Source organism: Amphibalanus amphitrite, unplaced genomic scaffold, assembly GCF_019059575.1.
Source record: "Amphibalanus amphitrite isolate SeventyFive unplaced genomic scaffold, NRLGWU_Aamphi_draft 000021F_arrow, whole genome shotgun sequence".
Classification (NCBI taxonomy): Eukaryota; Metazoa; Arthropoda; class Thecostraca; order Balanomorpha; family Balanidae; genus Amphibalanus; species Amphibalanus amphitrite.
This window is the reverse complement of record NW_024881517.1, coordinates 57,616-77,642: the sequence shown is the minus strand read 5'-3', so window position 1 is coordinate 77,642 and position 20,027 is coordinate 57,616. Positions and strand designations below refer to the sequence as shown.

At 54.4% G+C, this 20,027-nt stretch overlaps 1 protein-coding gene across 1 annotated transcript; it reads right to left on the bottom strand.

Annotated features, from left to right (window-relative positions):
- Positions 1–3,378: 3,378 nt before the first annotated feature.
- LOC122391195 lies at positions 3,379–17,230 on the bottom strand. Its single transcript, XM_043384874.1, has 3 exons — positions 17,040–17,230; positions 10,849–12,781; positions 3,379–3,519 (listed from the first exon to the last, which is right to left on the bottom strand). The coding sequence occupies exons 1-3, from the start codon at positions 17,228–17,230 to the stop codon at positions 3,379–3,381; spliced, it is 2,265 nt and encodes a 754-aa protein (XP_043240809.1).
- Between the last annotated feature and the right edge of the window lie 2,797 nt (positions 17,231–20,027).

Here is a 20,027-nt window from a genome sequence, read left to right as displayed (position 1 = left end):
GCGGCGCGTAACGGCTAGCGCCGGCCGCCGCGCCGCCGCGCCGCCGCGGCGGCAGGATGTTTGACTTTACACCGCTATTACTAGAAAAGTTGTGAACCGATTTTCTTACTTCTTGCATGAGAAGATCCGCAATTCAATTCTGGACAGGTAGCCGAAATTTCACATTGATATTATGCTTGCGGCGCGAGTTATTGGCGAAAAACAGGAGGGGTGGGCGAAATCCGCCCCCCCTTCCACTGCGCGTGTTAATGCGCTAACCACTGCACCACGCAGCCAGCTAACGGATTTGGTTTGTTTTGTTGGGTTATGCCCTTTCGGTCTGACAAGACCATTTCAGAGCCGGAAGTTTCATAGGATGGAGACATTGGTCTTCTTGGCGAGCACCCTGGGTCCAGTTCATATAGAGTCCCTGGTCCCATTGCTGTTACGTGACACTTATTGGAAAGGGCGACCCCACAATGGATTCATATAGCCACTCTTACACACCTGCACCAACGTTTCCCAAAGTATCCCTTTGATAAGTGGCACTTTGGCAAAGTGACACTTGCCGACTGGCCTTTCTATATGAACTGGGCCCGGCCCTGGTGAGTTGCCGGGGCTGAGCCTGACCAAAGGATAGCTGCCGAGCAGCCCCCAAGCACTCACCGCACCCGGCTACGGGCGAGCTCGGCTTACGGCAAGTTTCCCGTCCAGTCCGGATCAGGGGGCTGCGGCGTGGAGGAAGATTTGAGTTTCCTGAGGATATTTTGAATACAGAAGCTCTTTATGAAACATGGAACATGTATTTTATATTATTTTAACGGCCAAAACAGCGGCCGATGTCGGTCCGACGTCGCCCCGACGTCGGCCCGACGTCGGCTGGACCTCAGCAATTGATCTCGGTCCGACGTCGGCCCGACGTCGGCTGGACCTCGGCTGGACGTCGGAACATGCGGGCATATCCGACATCCAGCCGACGTCGTGCCGAGGTTGGACCGACGTCGGGCCGACGTCGGCATGCCGATGCCGAGTTGCCGACGTCACCCCGACGTCGGCCGACGTCGGGCCGGCGTCGGCATGTTTACTGGGATATATATATATATATATATATATATATATATATATATATATATATATATAAGCTTTTCATACCCCCCGCTTAACAACTTATCCCTGGCTCTGCTGCCGGATTTTTTTCACCCCCCCCCCCCCTCGCTCAACAACTTTTTTATCTGAGTCAATTTTGAGTCAACTCACTTGACTCAACAAAAAATTTGAGTCAAGTTTGAGTCGACTCATATTTTCATTGAGCCGCTTGAGTCATGAGTCGAGTCAAGGGAAAAAATCAGCTCCTTGTTTGAGTCAGAGTTGAGTCAGGGCTTTCTGAAGTTGAATGATGAGTCGAGTCGGCAAATTTTTTTGAGTCGAGTACAACCCTGCCTACAAGCATATCTACTGGCTGCTGTTATATTATTTTTACCACTAATTTATTTACGACTCAACTGCTACTCGGCCCGGGCCCGCTAGTAGAGTAGACGTTTGATATTTTTTCATTGGCTATTTCATGACTTTGGCTATGCTGGATCCTAATTTACCCTGGGGACCGTTAACCCGCGCCCCGCTGGGGTCCTGGATTTCCACGCCCTGTTCGGGGAGGGTTTGAACAGTTGAACAATGAACACCCCTCTTCTAACTCGGCTCCTGGGTCTATAGATGGCCAGTGGCCTTGTCCTGGGCAACGTAGCGACGCGCCATAGGCGGCCCGCGGCGTTCGAAAGAGCGTCAAAAAATAATGAGGAAATTATTTCAGTCACTTTTTAACCCGAGCCCAGTTGGACCTCTCAAGTCTCAGCCAACTTTGCCATGACGTGGGGGGGGGGGGGCGGGGGCCTTTTTGGCCACACCAGATTATCTCGGAAATCAAGCAAGCTAGAAAGACGCGGTAAAAAGCAATAGTTAGCTGGCTACAATGATTTTCAGAATAATCTAGGCCATTTTTTGATCAGGTCATCGCGGAGGTAACTGCAGCCTGCAGATCACCAAAGGTAAAATTTTCACGAACTTTTGTTCCCGATTTTGACAACTTTTCACAAATCGGCTTATAAGTCGGGAAACAATAGAGCTACAGCGCTGCAGAAAAACAGACTCAATAGCTCTTTCAAAGGCCGTTCTGAGTAATGTTCTCAGATTTCACCTAAGGTCAACGGTTTAGCCTCCAGAGGGCAAAAACAATTTTTGAGGCAGAGGCAAATCAAAATTTGACGTTTTTTCAAGGTTTTTGTATCATAACTTTTGAATCCAAGCTTGTATGACGCTGATTTTACCGGCATCGCATTTGTCTCGTCGAGACGCGTCGAATGAACTATTAGTTGACCTGAATAGGTCAACTTAAAAATTTGACCTCAGGTCAAGGTCACGGATCAAGGTTGCATGTCATTCGATTCGTATTGTTGAGCTGAACACATTCATGGTATTTTCAGCGCCTAAGATGTTTCTATCTAAAGTTATGGTAAAAAACTATTGGAGACGTTTCATGACCTGAGTCCTGAGATGAGATGACCTCAGGGGCACAAAAGGGGTCACAGGTGAAGTTTTCAGCTTCAGCGTGTCATGTTTACCTGTGTCACGATGTTTAAGGGTGTTTTTTTGGCAAAAGAAGAACATTCCAATTTTCTCCGATTGAAGTATAATGGAGAGGTCGCAAAATTAACCTGACCTTAGGTCACCGATATAAGAATTCCGAGATACCCATACGAATTGTTCATGCTGATTTCCTCATGCAAAAGCCCGAGTTTCAAACTTCTGGTAGATAAAATTTAGGAATGACAATCACAAAGTTTTTAGAGGTATGGTTACTTAACTTGACCTGGTGACCTTACCTTATGTGACATGGGGTCAACACTTTAAGACACGATGCGAAATTGATGTATAATAAGCTATACCAAGTTTCGGCGGCGCTGCACGCCGCAGTTTTCCATACTGCACGCACAAAAACTGGCAGGTGTGGCCAAAACCACGGCGCTACGTCCTACTTCCTACACCACGTGTACGTTGAACATCCGACTTCTGCCCATATTTTCGATTCGTTTTTATTGGAATGTGGAGTCCAATGGATGAACGACCCAGGTTCATCCAGAATAGATAATCAGCCGGGTCAGCATAATCATTTTGACTGATAACAACCCTTGCCCATACATAGTGTCACAAACACCCAACCAGCCTCAGTCCAAAACTAAAACACAGATCACTCGGTACCACAGACGGTATATTTCACATTGCGTCAGTATCGTCGCATAAAGACACTCTCCAACGCCCCGCCATTTCGTCCTTCAGCCGTGCGCGGCCGGCCCCCGCCGCTGGCGGTCGAACCCGGACCGGCGCCCACTGCATGCAGCGCGCCTACAGCTCCTTGTCGAAGAGGTACTCGCCCAGATTCGGCTGCGAGGCGACCATCCTGGCCAGCTTGGTGATGTGTCCGGAGAACTCGCGACTGCCCTTGTGCTGTTCGTCCAGCATGTCAGCCGTCAGCCAGTCGGCGGCCTGGCGCACAGAGACGAGAGACGAGAGCGGTGTGAATTTATAAGTGGTGTTTGGGATGGGGACAAGGATAAGGATGACTGGGAGAAGGATGAGGATGTAGAGTGGGTCAAGGATGGGTGTGTAGAAGGATTCAGGCCCGCCTACTGGCTGTTGTGGTAGCTTCTGCTAATATTCCTCGTGTGTCTAGGGGTATACTAATCTGTCATCTGCACAATCCTACTCATCGTTGTCTAGGGGTATCGTCTTAACACTCAACAATCCTTTAGCCGTTGTCTAGGGGTATTCTGATCGACCAAAAACCATGTGTCCCACAAACCCGTTCGTGTCCGAATCATCATATTGCCAGCGTTTCCACAATCATTTCCAACCTCGAGAAAGAACGTAGAAGGTATACATATTAAATATGTATTGTAATTGAAAAGGCCGAAATAAATAAAAGCGAACAATTCAAACAAAAGTGCCAGAAAACGAGCAATGTCACGGTAACCGTGCACTGCTCAAGTACCTAAATATAGCCAAAGTGCCGAAACAATCAAGAAAACCGAAACAATGACCAAGCCAAATCATGACACCGATTCGATATTGCCAGAGGGATGGAACTGACTCATATAGTAGCCAAATAAGTCAACCGGAAGAGCCGAAATGGAATGAGTCAAGTCCCAAGGACCGTGTCTCACAGTCGCGACTCATAGTGACATGTAAACCAACCTGTCGCTCTTAATTCTAGTCACAGTACCGCGGCCAAATCCTAAAGTACTGTTACCCACGCCATGGTGTGTGTATATGTGCGTGTCTGTGCCTGAGACATATCTCCGACCACAGCCGAGACTTGATCCGAAGTCAGGCTCAAACCCCCTCGCTCCCCGGCCAGCTAGCCAGGGACGCGACTAGGGCAGTGCAAGAATTCAGTCCAGAGACCTCCGACTGGGTGGAAGATAGGCCCCAGGTACTTACATTGTGAGAGGAGTGTCGAGTCGTCCACCGCGAGCGGCGTCAGCACCACCAATGAGCGAGAGCTCCCAAGAGAAAGGAAGTGAAAGGAAGTGAAGCCCCGAACTCCCGAACACACGCTTTTTATATGACTCGGTCACGGCCAACCTCGCCTTCTCCCCAGCCCTCCGTCGGGAGGAGGAGCTACACGGCACCGCCATCTTGTCGTCGACGAGCAGACCAGGGGCCGGGTAGCCTCAGGCCCTTAGCAGCCCAGCCCCGACGCAGTTCCCACCCCGGGCGCGCCTCGTGACGTCACGCGCCCCACCGCTCGGGCCGGGCGGCACACTCCTGCCTCGGGCACCGTCGTCCGGCCGCCGTGTTCTCTTGGCCTTGGTTCGCGCTGTCTTCTGTGGTCGACTGGTCCAGAGGTGCAGCTCCGTCGTGCCGTGTCTATGCCTCCGGCGTCGCCGTCAGGCCGGCGCAACCTTGGCCGCGCGTTCCGAGTCCGGGCGGCCCCGCTGCTCCGAGTGGCGATGTGAGGACGGCCGGCCACGAAGTTTTCCACACTTAATTCATAGGGAATGGAGAACAGATTAGTTCGCCGATCAACTACCACCACCAGTCATGTTACGCTTTCGTAGATAACACGTCATTCATTCCAGTTATAGATATTCCTAAAACAGCTCGTAGAACTCGCTAAAAAGTCTATCTAATATCTAATCACTATCACACCGTTTTACCTATAATATCTTTACCAACGCTGTAAAGATGGACGACCTTTTACCTTTTGCCTTCACATTTCCACCAGGTCTTGCTAGACCCGATCGGCAACACTGCACGGTATCCCGTCACTGTTACGTCTCCATCGCAAGATATGCACGATATGTCACCCCTGTCGCGCCTCCATCGCGACTTGCGAAAGGTTTACCAGATACCACCTGTCCGTTGATACTGTCCACTGCATTTTGAACACCTGACTGGATGTCAGTTAACATGGACGAAACTGACAGAAGTTGAGAGATGATTGAATTAGACGATGTTACCGTTGGAAGGTGGCGCTTAATCATTGCCACACCCGACGCCTGAGCTGATGCACCCAGCATATGTAGATCCGGACTGGTCGTAATCGATGACGGACCACCATTGCACCGTCCATCTCCTTCCAGGGTGAAGAGCAAAACCTGAGCGCATCTCCGGCTGGTCGCCCATTGATTCGAGCGTCACGGCTCGACTCCAACGTTCATTGCCTGCATGTCATTGCAGAATGCAGGGCTCCGTGCGCCTGTGCTAGTACTGTGAATAGGAGTAAAGTCACCCTTCCCCGATCCCCACGTCTCATAATTCTACCAAATTTATTGCAAGCTGCGGTACTTTTATAAGTATGTAGAATTAAGTCTAAAATCGCTCCAAAGATAACGTCAAATCATTATTTGTTCCACAAGGTTACGACAAACGCACTAAAAGCATTCATGGCGTCGCCGCGCTGGCACGCTTACATAATAGCCTCATATTTAGGACACGGCGTCCTTCAGAGCAGAGCCTGCCGGGCGTCGGCTGTCCCGAGCCGCGCGCGCCATAATGTATGCATGGAGAGAGAGAGAGAGAGAGAGAGAGAGAGAGAGAGAGAGAGAGAGAGAGAGAGAGAGAGAGAGAGAGAGAGAGAGAGAGAGAGAGAGACTTTATGGGATAGCAGTCGCTGGTTGAGTTGATCTCGCCGACCTTTGGTCCGACTATCTCTGCAAACGCCCATGCCAACAGACCAGCGGTTATGACATTCAGTAGCGGTCACTGGGTAAATTGGGTTGCCAGTCCATCGATAATTATAAAGTGTTCATCCACAACAAGACGTGTACTAGGAAAATTTGGACATTAAAAAACCTCTCGAGACCTCAAAATATTTCACCGTATATTTCACCGTACTAAAGCCCAAAACCGTCCGGTTATTGCTAACGACATTGGTCTGTCCTCATGACTATTCAATGTCGTGCCCACTGGATCGCAACGCACTTGATCGTTCCTAACATTTTTTGTTTCGAATTCTGTAAAAAAAAATGTTCAAAAGGTATTTCACCTGGTTCCGAACACCTAGCAAGTTACGCCAAACCAGTTGAAAATATAATCCAGCTCAGTAGCCAGATCGTCAAAGATGCACACAAAAGATGCACCCTCGCCCAAAATGCACCGAACTGTGCACGTTCTTTCTCACTCTCTCCTCGCCCTATATATCCCTATAGGACTTAAGCGACCTGGTGGTCACCGGTCCCTGTGGACCTCCAGCGTGACCGCTGCATGAACTGACGCAAGCGTAGAGGGGGATTCTTCCCAGACAAGCTGTCCGCGGACTCGCTGTCGTCTCTAGCTTTTTGCATTATCTTCCCCATCCTCTTACCCGCAGGAAGATACCTCAGACTTCGAATCGTCTCCCACAGACCAATTCGATCGCACACCTCCACCCTCTCCCAAGGGTTTTCATGACCTCTTGACACCACTGTCAAGCAGATGGCCACGAGCCTGTCCTCGACAAGAGAATCGTCTCTGAGTCGAAATTTGCCATTGGCGTCGCCGCCGCGAGCGAAACCTTCCGAATGGTCGGCTTCGGGCACGGATTATAATACATGGGTGTAACTTTGTATACTTTCGAGGTCCCATGTGGGACCCCAATGCGAACATTTGGGACCCCAATTGTCATTTTGGGACCCCAATAGTGGAGGCCCCCCGAGACGCACCAGCTACTTTACAAATGGAGGTCCGATATTCATATAGAAGGTTCTCTGTATAAATAGGAGGCCCCTTGGATAAATAGGAGGTCCTGTTGGACAGATGGGAGGCCCCCTGGACAAATAGGAGGCCCCCTGAACAAGTAGGAGGCCCCCTGAACAAGTAGGAGGCCCCCTGAACAAGTAGGAGGCCCCCCGGAAAACAGGAGGCCCCCTGGAGAAATAGGAGGCTCTCTGGACAAGCAGGAGGCCTCCTGGACAAATAGGAGGCCCTAGACAAATAAGAGGCCCCTAGACAAATAGGAGGCCCCATGGACAAATAGGAGGCCCTCTGTACAAATAAGAAGCCCTCTGTACAAATAAAAAGCCCCCTGAACAAATAGGAGGCCCCCTGGACAAGTAAGAGGCCCTCTGTACAAATAGGAGGCCCCTGCAAAAATAGGAGGCCCCTGGACAAATAGGAGGCCCTAGACCTAGAAAAACAGGAGGCCCCTTTCACAAAAGGAGCCCTGGACAAACCTTTTACAAAAGGAGGCCCTCTGGAAAATTAGGAGGCCCCCTGGACAAATAGGAGGCCCCATGGACGAATAGAAGGCCCCTGGATAAATAGGAGGCCCCCTGAACAAGAAGGAGGCCCCCTGGATAAAGAGGAGGCCCCCTAAAAATAGGAGCCCTCTGGATAATAGGAGGCCGCTTGGAGAATAAGAGGCTTCTTTAACCAAAAGGAGGCCCCCTGGGCAAATAGGAGGCCCCCTGAACAAGTAGGAGGCCCGCTGGACAAATAGGACAAATAGGAGGCCCGCTGGACAAATAAGAGGCCTCTTGGACAAATAGGAGGCCCCCTAGAAAAATAGCAGGCCCCTTGAACAAATAGGAGGCCCCCTGGACAAATAGGAGGCCCCCTGTACAAATAGGGGACCTCTTGAACAAAAAGGAGGCCCCATGGACAAGTAGGAGCTAGAGGCCCTCTGTACGAATAGGAGGCCCCCTGGACAAATAGAAGGCTCCCTAAACAAAAAGGAGGCCCTTCAAAAAGGAGGCCCCTGGACAAGTAGGAGACCCCTGGACAAATAGGAGGCCCCTGCACAAATATGAGACCCCTGGTCAAATAAAAAACCCTGGATAAATAAGAGGCCCCTGGACAAATAGGAGGCCCTGAACACGTAGGAGGCCCCCTGGATAAAGAGGAAGCCCCTGGAAAATAGAAGCCCCCTGGATAAATAGGGGACCTTCTGGAGAAACAGGAGGCCTCCTGGACAAATAGGAGGCCCCCTAGACGAATAGGAGGCCGCTTGGACAAATAGGAGGCGCCATTAACCAATAGGAGGCCCCCTAGACAAATAGGAGGCCCTCTGTAACAGTAGGAGGTTCTCTGTACGTACAAATAGGAGACCGGCGCTCGACCTGTAGAAGCTTAGCTGTATGTACAAAAAGGAGGCTCTCTATGCAGGTAGTCGAAGTAGGAGGCTCTCTGTACTGTACCTACAAATAAGAGGCCCCCTGGGCAACTTAGATGCTACACAAATCGGAAGTCACCTATAAAAAAGCGGGACTCTGTTGGAGTACCTGTTTGAATAAATTATTTTCCTGATATTCAAATTACTTAATCCTCGCCCGCACATGGGGGGGGGGGGCAGTGGTTGCCACCCCCCCCCCCCTTCCAGGTAGTTTTTTCTGCTCTGCACTCAACATTTTGATTGCTAGAAGCCGGATGTTTCGTACAGCTGCTTCTCTATCCTTTCTTAGCGTCCACTAAAAATTTCAAGTTTCTGTGGTTTTTGGTTTCGGAGATATTGATATGACCTTATTCTTCAGGTGATGTCATAGCCCAAATGACAAATACCCAATATCTTGCGTTGGCTATGGGTCTTGTGAGCTTTTGACACTTTAATTTCGGCCTTTTTTGCCAGTCTTACCTCCCACCTATCATGGAACATGATGTTCGATGATGTAGAGATGCCAGGGTCAGGGTCAAGGTCAACCTAGGTCGTCTAAAAATATTGCGTTTTAGGCAAGCTGAATGTATTTTTGGTAAAAGCTTCTCAGTTCATGATCTCATGTAATATGGACACATTCACAATCGGTGCACACATCAGTATACACACAGACACGCACAGACATACAAACACATATTGTAACTGATTGTATATATATCAACGCTCGACCACAACTGCGGCACATCCACTCCCGGCCGTCCCACGACTCCCACTGCCGGCCAGGCCCCGCCCACTTCCACACCTGGCGGGCGGCGGCTGCGCTACGGGTAGGAGCCGACGCGCGAGACGGATCACGGCCCGCTAACCCGTAAATAACACTATACGGGCCAAAGCCCGCTGAACCATGGCTCACACATCACACACACATCACACACTCCCCCCTGACTTTCAAGTCATACATGTCAGCAGCACTCAGAGTAGCGGAGATTCGGCCTACGGATCCGTCCAGACATTCTCGGGCGCGGCGGCTCGAACACGTCTCCCTCGCCATCGCTATGTACATTATCCCCATCGGCACCTGGCATGTCACGCTCGTCCCTCTCACCGCGCCCATCACGCTCGTCCCCTCCTGCAGTTCGGGGCCAAATCAGCATTAACGGCTCACCATCACTCTCGTCACTCTCCGCGTCACCCGTGCCGCACTCTGAGCGTGAACGGCGGCGTAGTTCTCGGACGTGTCTCGGCACCCCATCCACTTCGACACACTGGTCGGAGATGACACGAGTCACCTCTCCTCTCCCGTACCTCGTGTCACAGCGAGCACGAGGCGGTCGGACCCACACACTGTCCCCGGGGCGATACAGCGAGCGGCCACGTCCCTCCCCGTCAGACGTTTCACACACACGGGGCACCGGCGTCGCCTGGTCTTCGAGACCTTGTACGCGCAGCTCATATCGGTACAGCAAATTTGCCGGTGCAGAGTCGGCTGTCTGGTCATTCAGCGGGGTAACATTGTATCTGTATACTGCCTCAGCTACAGTACAGTTTTTCCGAGCAGCGATCACTTTAATGCTACGATGGCATCTCTCGATCACGCCGTTTCCTGACGCCACATGCGCACAGCGGAAGCGGAGCTGTACCGCCCAGTTTGTCACAAAGGCATGAAACCTTCGGCTGCGGAACGCGGGGTCATTGTCGGCCAGCAGCTCTCTCGGCGCCCCTCTTTCCAAAAATACTGAGGTCAGCTGCTCGACCACTGCAGAGCTCGTCTGCAGCCTCAACGGGCGCCATATGGAGAACCGGCTCGGGCCGCAGTCTATCAAGGTCAGATATGCCCTGCCCCGCACATGGGTCACGTCCATCGCCACTCTGTCCCACACCCGTTCCACACTCAGGTCCCCTTTCCGCCACTTCACAGCCGCAGGGTCAATAGAACGGCAGAGTTCACAGTCAGACACTACACTCCTAACCAGACTCTTTGCGACTCCCGGCAGCACTCGTCTCGCAAAATAAAATGTCCTCCGGACGCCCGGGTGTCCGGCCGTGTGGTGAATCTCACTGATCTTTCTCCGTGTCGAGTCGCCGTTCTCGCCTGTAGATTGACTCGCCGCGGCCGAGCCAGCGGTGGCGGCCGCCGGCGTCTCGCTGCTCGCCGCTCCGGTCTCGCCGGGCGCGGCCGGCGGCTCAGCCGACCTGTCCGCCGCCGGGCCGGCGCTGGCAGAGCCGGGGAGATTTCTGTCTGCCGCGCTGCCGGCCAGCTGTCGCCGGCCGCCGGTGGCCGGGTCCGCCGACACGGCGGCTGCGATACTGCGCGCCGCGGTCACATCGGGGAGCGACCCTGCAGCGTCTCGCTCGCGCAGCCACTTCCCAGGCACCCGGGTCAGTGCGTCGGCTTTGTTGGCTGCTGAGGGCGCACACCTGATGCGAATGCTCAGGCCGTACTCATCCTTCAAGGCTTTGAGAGTTGATAGCCGTCTTCTGATGAGCATTTCTGACGCCGCCTTGGACCTGAGACGCGCCCTGCCACTGAGCGCGTCTGACACCCACTGCCACACTGTGCGCGAGTCTGTGACAATGTCCATATCAGTGACTCGCCACTGAAGGGCCAAGTTCACGCCCTTTAGAACCGCGTCCAGTTCGGCGAGATTAATGTGAGCCGCGTCGTCTGCCCGGCGCAGCCAGCTGGCGTCTTCCACCGTCTCACCGTCCACCTCGACAGTCACACCGAGTGCCAGTGAGCTCGCGTCGGTGTATATTGTCATTGTGTCGCCGCTCACGTTCCAGCGCCCCCTGGCTGGGTCGGCGGCGTTCACGCTGGCCACCAGCTCCTCAACCAGCTGCGGCACGAGACCCCCTTCAATGGGGTCATCCCAGCGGCTCGCCGTTTCATTCGCCAGTCGTTTGACGAACGACGCGGCCGGGCGGAGCCAGCCACACACCGGGTAATGGCTTGTCAGCTGCCCGCAGATGGAAAACACCTTGCGCTTCGTCAGCGGCTTCGGCACGTTCTTGACATCGTTGTCTCGGCCCCACCGCAAGTCTCCATCGGGCTCTCCCCAGACTCTCAGCCCGAGGATGCGGGTGCCGTCGCTCGCTCGCTGTGGAGCTTTGCTCTCCAGCCCGTAGATTTGGAGGTGTTCGGCGACCTGGGTGGCAGGCAGTTTGTCCTCGTTTACCAGGATGTCGTCCACATAGGTGGAGACGGCCGCCGCAACCCGCGGGTCCTGAGCCACGGTCAGGTCCAGCACCGCCTGCATCACCGACGAGGCGACGCTGATGCCGAACCCCATCCTGGTCAGCGCGTATCTCCTGCCCCTGAACCAGACAGTCTGGTATGGCCAAAGGGCCTTCTCGACGTGAACTTGAAGGAAAGCCTTTTTCAGGTCCAGGAGCGCCACGGACGCTCCCATCTGGCGCCACCGGCGTAGCCGCTCTGCACAAACATCCGCGTCACCAGTGAAGGCTGGCACGTGCTTGTTCAGAGATCGAAAGTCCATCACAGGCCTCACTTTTGTCCACTGCATGACCGCCATCAGCGGTATCGAGCCCATGGCCGGACCCAGCTCTTCCTCGTCATATTCACTTAGCCAGCCGTCTCTGATCCAGTTCTCCAGCTCAGCTTCGTACTCGGCGCGTGCCTCCTCCGGCACCGGATACTCGTCCACCGCGCCGCCCAGCTCACCCGGCGCTCTGCCGCCAGCCCACTTCCACGACATCACCCACCGCCGCCGGGTCGGGTCGAACGTCACCACAAAGTCTTCCTTCTCGATTCTCAATCCCGTCTCCTCGCCTGTGGCAGCACACGCCACCGACCGACGTCCGAACTGCACATCACTCACGCTCGAGCCGAATAACTCGCATCCGAACTGCACGTCAGAGGGCGAGCGCACGGTCACTCCCCCCAGCGACCGGATAGCGTCCATTCCCACGATCACCGCAAACCCGAGGGGCCTTTCCCTTATAACAAGGGCGCTCACCTCCACTGCGCGGCAGCCCGGCACCGCGAGCCGAACTTCAGCGGCGCCCTCGCACTGCAGCCGCTGGCCGTTCACTGTGATCACCTCTGCCGCGCTCCTCCGCCACTGGTGGCACACCGACTCGTGCACTAGGGTCCGAGTGCACCCAGAGTCGATCAGTGCCACACGTCGACACTGCGATCCTCCGATCTCCAGCTCCCTGGTTGGAAGCGCGCCGGTGAGGTAGCTCAGTCCCGAGAGGAGGCCGGCGCAGGCGCCTCCCCTCGCTCGCCGTTTGGGCAACGGGCAGCGATGTGCCCCCACACTCCACAGCCGTAGCATTGCAGGGCGGGGAGTCCACCCTCGCGTGCAGGGGCCGGCCGACCGCCGCGTCCCGGTGCTGGCTGTTGCTGACTCTTCCCGAGGTGTTCGGATCGGGGGCAATCCCGTGCGACGTGGCCGATTTCACCGCAGGAGAAGCACGGCCCCCGCCGCCTGGCGCCGCGGCCGCCGGGCGGCGCCACCTGCATCCGACGTGTGCCGGCCAACATGGCCGCCGCCTCAGATTCTTCACGGAGCACTGCACGAGCCCGGTCTGCGAGCTCGCCGAGAGACAGCGAGTCGACCCTGGCTCCAGCTTTCAGGACCTGTTTCACGGCGATCGGGAGGCCAGCCACAAAGGCGCAGGACAAGCCTTCCTCGCTCATTCCCCCAAAAAGGGCCGCGAGCTGCTGAAGTTCAGCCACGTAAACGTCCACTGATTCTCCGCCACGGAGCCTCCTGTCCATGAATCGCTCGTAGGCCGTAAATTTGTCAAGCGCGAAAGCCCTTTTAAGAGCGCTCTTGATCTTTTGTGGGTCCTTCCTGTCTTCCTCTGGCAGTTGGCGATACACAGACAGCGCGCCTCCCCTCAGTCTCAGTGGAATGACGACCTCTTGTCTCGTCTCCGTTTCTCCTGCGCGCTGGGAGAGCGTGCACACCATCTCGATCTTCTCTATCCACTCGAGAACGCACGCTCCGTCTGACCCATCGAACTCTGGGATTAATTTAACGTCAAAACTGGCCATATTGCCGAAATAGCTTGTAACTGATTGTATATATATCAACGCTCGACCACAACTGCGGCACATCCACTCCCGGCCGTCCCACGACTCCCACTGCCGGCCAGGCCCCGCCCACTTCCACACCTGGCGGGCGGCGGCTGCGCTACGGGTAGGAGCCGACGCGCGAGACGGATCACGGCCCGCTAACCCGTAAATAACACTATACGGGCCAAAGCCCGCTGAACCATGGCTCACACATCACACACACATCACACACATATCATTGACCTTGACCTAACCTTGACCTAACAGAAATGACCAAAGCCAGCAAAAACCTAGTCGGATAGTGTGACAAAGAGGTTCTAGCTGGCTTGGCACCACAATACGGCAGCGTCATCGGTATATGATGAGCAGCACACGTGATATTCCAACGGGCAACGGTGACCCTAAACAGCAACATTCTTTAGCAACATTTTGACCTGACCTGGAAGGTCAATGACTGACCTGATGAGATAAAATTTGGTATCATTGGATTCGTCTCTTCCCAAAGAATCTGTTGCTCTTGACCGCGAAGCTTAAAATATTGTAAGAAAAAATTGTGGTGATGTTGAATAAAATACCTACACAAGCAGCGGGCCAACCCATCATATACCGATGACGCTGCCGTATTAGTGCCAAGCCAGCTAGAACAGCTCTTTGTCACACTATCCGACTAATTTGCTGGCTGTGGTCATTTCATGTCAAGTTCGGTCAAGGTCAATGATATGTGTTTGTATGTCTGTGTATGTCTGTGTATGTACTGATGTGTGCACAGATTGGTTTGTGTGTCCCTATTACATGAGATCATGAACTGAGAAGCTTTTACTAAACATGCAGTCAAAGAAACTTCACGAAAAGTAAATTCAGCTTGCCTAAAACGCAATAATTTTAGATGACATAGGTTGACCTTGACCCTGACCCTGACATCTGTACATCGCAAAACAACATGTTCAATGATAGGTGGGAGGTAAGACTGGCAAAAAAAAAAACGAAATCAGGGTGTCAAAAGCTCCCATGAGGCCCATAGCCAACGCAAGATATTGGGTATTCGTTATTTAGGGCATGACATGACCTGAAGGACAAGGTCATATCTCCAAACCCAAAAGCCACAGAAACTTGAAATTTTCAATGGACGCTGAGAAAAGATAGAAAGCAGCTATACAAAAAAAAAACAGGTTTCTACCTTTAAAAATGTTCAGTGTAGAACAGAAAAACTAACTTGGGGGTGACAACCCTCCCCCCAGGTGCGGGCGAGGGTTAACCCTCACACTTTCTGGGGTCGACTAGATTCCTTTCGCAATGCTGTGCCGTTAAATTATTATTTTTCTATAATAAAGACATTTTGTTTTATTGTCGAAATTGAAAAAGGCAGAAATTTTCGTCGATTTCGGACGCCACGGGGATTATTTACATGCAATGTCACCCTGCTGGCCTGGATCCAACAGTAGGGTCAGGTGACCTACGATTTCTTTATTAATATTAAAAAAAAAAAATAGATCATGGCATCCGAGCTGTGACAAAAAATAAGTGACCTAAATCCGATGAGAAAACTGGATTTGGGGGTACCCTAGGTTTGGCTTCTGAGCCTCTGGCCCCCCAGTGAAAATTTCTCAGAGGAGGCCCTGGCGTGGTTCGTAAATTACCGCTTTCGCAATTGGAGGCCCCTAATTGCTTGGAGGCCCCCACTAAATGGAGGCCCCCTTGGACGTTTGGGACCCCAATGGTGATGTCAAAGTTTCACCCATGTTATAATAGTTCTCGTCTCCTCCCGTCGCTGAAGGGGCCGTGGGTGGGCAATCCACGCCAATTCCGTCATACCCCGCGGGCAGACGCCTTCACGCACTCGGGTTTCGATATCGCTAGAACCAGGAAAACGGAAACGAGGGCAACTGATATCCTCTCTTCCAATGACTGTCGTGGGGTCACGCAGACGTCACCCATTATTCGATCTGTACCCCTCTGGCGCCTCGTCACTGGCAGTGTCCAAAACTGCTGGGCTCGCTGATCAGGCGCAGCCGAGCAGCGCGTATTGCCCAGGGGGAGTTGCCCCTATACGCTATTCCCGGCCCGTAGAGTGTAGTGTTCACCGCCGTCTCCGGATTCCGATGTATTCTCACAAACTCGCGGTGCAAAACACTAAGGCACTGCCGTGCTGTGCGGCCGGGCGGAGCCTCTCGACTACTGGCTCTGACTGGAGCCGAGCAGGGTGCGGCAGCCTCACACTCGTATTACCGGGGGCCCGATGCCGAGCCTCGGACACCCGATGCACTAGGTACTCGATACACTACACATTCTCCCCTCTCGCAAAAAAAGGAACAGCATCACTGCGACACGTAGTAGTCCGGTCGTCTACAGGTACGGTCGCTTCGCCTGGGACGCTGCACGCTCACATCGGCGGCGTCCGGCGACGGCTCGCAAGCTGTCTCGGTCGACGGGCGAGAAGCAGCGGCGAGCGAGGTCAGCGGGCCAGCGGCGTCGGCCTCGGAAGTCGTGGCGGTCGACGTGGTCTCGCCGGGCCCAGCGGGGGGAGATGCTGAGGGAGACGCCGGCGCGTATGGGAGACGGGCCAGATGGGCGGCGTTCCAGGTCCGGCCGTCAGCCAGACGGTACGTTGCGGGACCGACGCGCCCAGTGACTCGCACCGGAGACGTGAACCGACAGGACGTCTTCGAGCGGTGTCCCTGCCGTCTCACGCAGACGTAGTCGCCCTCAGTGATGCGCGGCGTCGTCACGCCACGGCGGCGGTCGTAGGACCTCTTGTTGGACTGCTGTCCGCGTCGAACTCGAGACGCCACACTGTCGGCTCCTGGTGTTGACGGCTGAATGACAGGCAGGTTCAGCCTCATCTGTCGTCCATGCAGGAGCTCTGACGGTGACTTCCCAGTTGTCGTGTGTGGGGTGGCTCGATACACCGCCAGGCTCTTGCGTACCTCGTCAATGAACGCTGCTGGTGGACAGTCTGTGATCCACGACTTGAACGTTTTGTTGAAGCGCTCTACGGCGGAGTTGCCTCTAGGCCAGTAGACGGACGATTTGGTGTGCTTCACCCCTCGGGCGGCCAGATACGCAGTGAACTCCCTGCTCGTGAACTGGGGCCCATTGTCCGTCACGATCTCGTCAGGATAGCCCTCTTTGGCCCACACAGTTGACAAGAACTTGATGACGTCTTCAGTCTCAGTCGAGGACGTCAGGCAGACTTCCGCCCATTTGCTTCTGTAGTCAATCAGAGTGATGGCGTAACGGGCAGTCGCTGGTGCTCCGTTGATTGGACCAACGATATCCATTCCCAGTTTCGACCAGGCGCGGTCCGGCAGGTCGTCTGGCTGCATGGGCGCAGGGCGTGCGCGCTGGGAGAGGACTGCGTCGCTGTGCTGGCAGCGCTCGCAACTTCGGCACAGCTCCTCCACCTCACGGTTGATGCCGGGCCACCACGCCAGATTCCGCAGCGCCTGTTTCATGCGGACGATTCCGTCGTGCGCGCTGTGCGCCAGCTCCAGGTATCTGCGGCGGAGCTGAACGGGCACAACAACTTGTTGGGCTCCTCTCAGGATGACGTCGTCGTTGCGCACCCACAACTCGTGTCTCATCTTGAAGTACGGCTGGACTTCAGCCGGGGAGGCCTTGGCGCTGCTCGGCCAGCCGCGCTTGATCTGATGTCGCAGCTGCTGCAGCTCAGGATCAGCAGCTGATGCGGTGCGGACGTCTTGCTCGGTCAGCACGCTCTCTTCATCTGTCAGAAGAGCGATCACCTCTTCTTCAGCGGAGCTGTCTTCATGCAGGTCCGCTTCTTCGGGGTGGCCACGGACCATTGTCAGTGAGCATATCTCGCCAGGGTCGGGCTGAGACGGTGGCGGTTCCGGGACTTCTGCGCTCCCAGTGACCGCCAGCTGATCGATTGCCCCACTCGCGGGGTGCAGGTTTACGTCCAACTGCTTCAGCAGGTCCAGTCCCATGACGGCTTCTTCACCGTCGGAATCTATGATGAAGAACTCTGTGTTGGCTCGCCGTCCACGGTAGGTCACCAGCGCTGGCAGCGTGCCAAGCACTTGAAGCTGGTGTCGACCAAAACCGAACAGACGAGCAGACGTTCTATTGAGATGACTGCCTTTGAAGAGACGTCTGGCGATGCCGAGTCCTAAAGCGGACACCGTGGCACCCGTGTCAACTTGCAGATTCACGGTCTGCGTGATACCTGGTACCTCCATCTGTACTTCGCACATCATCTTATCAGTATTTGGTACGGCGCAGCAGAGAACAGTCAGCTCGTGACACCTTCTGTCGTCGTTCCGTTCACCAGACCAGCAGACCACGGCAAAGTGACCCGTCCGCCCACACTGCCTGCACGTGGCCCCGGTAGCGGGACACCGACCGCGCTCATTGTGCTGGCGCCGACCGCAGCTGGGGCACGTGTCCGGTTGCAGCTGGGCAGGTCCGGGGCGACGGTCGGCTTGCAACTGGGCAGGGGCGGGGCGGCGGTCGTCTTGCCGCCGGGCAGGTCGCCAGGGCCGGCGCCCGCGGCGCTGACGAGCGTCAGATATCTGATGCAGTGACTGCGCTCCGTCGGCGGCGGGCCGCGCCGGCCCGGCCATGGCGGTCGCCTCGCGTCGGGATCGCTCGAATGCCTCGGCGATCTCCAGAACGCGGTCCAGGGTCAGGCCCTTATCCTGCAGAAAACGCTCGCGGAGAATCGGATGCACTGTTGCTTCCACGACTTGGTCACGTATCATTGCGTCTGTCATTTGTCCAAACGAGCAGTTTACTGCCAGGCGGCGCAGCGCCGCCACGTAGTCGGCCGTCGGCTCGTGCGACTCTTGCCGTCGCTGCCGGAAGAAGAACCGCTCCGCGATCACGTTGACCTGAGGTTCATAAAACTCGGCGAGCTGCCGCTCAGCCGCATGGAACTCGTCTTCGTCTTCTCTCCTCGGCTGGACCGGTAGGGTACGGTACACCCGTTGCGCCTCGGCGCCGACACAGTGCAGAAGGAGAGCCGTCTTCCTCTCCGTGCTGTAGGCCTCACCTCCCAGGGCAGTCAGGTAGTTGTGGAAACTGAAAATCCAGTCACTCCAGGGCAGTGCTGGTTTTCCTGGTCTCGCCAGGAACGGAGTTGGCGGCGACACCCCCTCGACGTTCATCGTCGGTAGTATTCAGGATCTCATCCTCGTCGCCAGATGTAGTGTTCACCGCCGTCTCCGGATTCCGATGTATTCTCACAAACTCGCGGTGCAAAACACTAAGGCACTGCCGAGCTGTGCGGCCGGGCGGAGCCTCTCGACTACTGGCTCTGACTGGAGCCGAGCAGGGTGCGGCAGCCTCACACTCGTATTACCGGGGGCCCGATGCCGAGCCTCGGACACCCGATGCACTAGGTACTCGATACACTACATAGAGTTGGGCGACTTATCCTCCTATCTAAGACTCTACGTCCGGACACTCCAAGCACTCGATCGCCAGATGACCTCATGCCAGCCGTAGTCTTTTAACGTGCTGGTGGCCCCACCTCGTGGCGGCCGAGTCGTCCCGTATCACCGTCACATTTACCCCGGTGCCTACGTTAGGTATCAGTGCCAAAATTATCATAATAACCGTGTCCGCCTGCCAAGTAACAATTTCCGTTTGTAATTGTCCTGCACCTATCATGTGAGACATTACCGTCAAAACCGTCATTACGTCTGCTCCGTCATGGTAAGCTGAGCTTACTTCTGGTCCTCACACTCTACTTAAGTGTTTCAAAAGTAAATACCTAATATCCCTTAAATCTCCGTCGACCAAAAGTTTGTTTGATACGGGGGATGATCGTCTAGTCATTGTGTCATTAGTCACGCTGTAAGCACTAAGCATTCACATCAATTCTCATGCGTCACACACACATGTCACAGATCAATTAGCACGTAACACACGTAAGGTCACACTCAATTCCACAATCATGCACATCAAAGGAAAGTCAAGATTTAGCCAGCAAATTTAACCATTAACTGAATTGTGATAAAAAGGCTTTAGTTTGAAAATAGCATTTACTGTAATATATACCTTAAATGTCTGTTATTTTGAAATAAAATGTTACTGCAATACGTTACACATTTCATGAACTTCCAACTCCGGGTGTTGACACAGCCCAGGTGTTCACAAACTCTGCCCTGCTGTCCTCCGGTGAATCTGTCCAGTGTAATCGGTGTAACAGCCTGTGGTGACCTTGACCGTGAGGCGCGCAGTAACCACGTCACCGCTAGCCTTGGGCGAGTGCGTGTGCGTACAGCGGTGTCCTACTTCCACCTGAAAGCTTTCACCGACCGTGCTGCACTTTCGCCAACAGAGACCTCGATAAAGTGGAGTTGCGAGAGCCGCCTGTGAAACGTAAACAAAACCTCCGAAGCATAGCTGCTATTG

What these genes read in the sequence shown, in the direction of transcription:
- LOC122391195 (XM_043384874.1), bottom strand. Translation starts at nt 17,230, where the DNA reads ATGAGACACGAGTTGTGGGTGCGCAACGACGACGTCATCCTGAGAGGA. An exon ending in AACCGTGAGGTGGAGGAGCT is followed by an intron (nt 12,782 to 17,039) that starts GTGCCGAAGTTG and finishes GCTTCCAACCAG; the next exon opens with GGAGCTGGAGATCGGAGGAT. An exon ending in GACAGCTGGCCGGCAGCGCG is followed by an intron (nt 3,520 to 10,848) that starts GCAGACAGAAAT and finishes TCTGTGCGCCAG; the next exon opens with GCCGCCGACTGGCTGACGGC.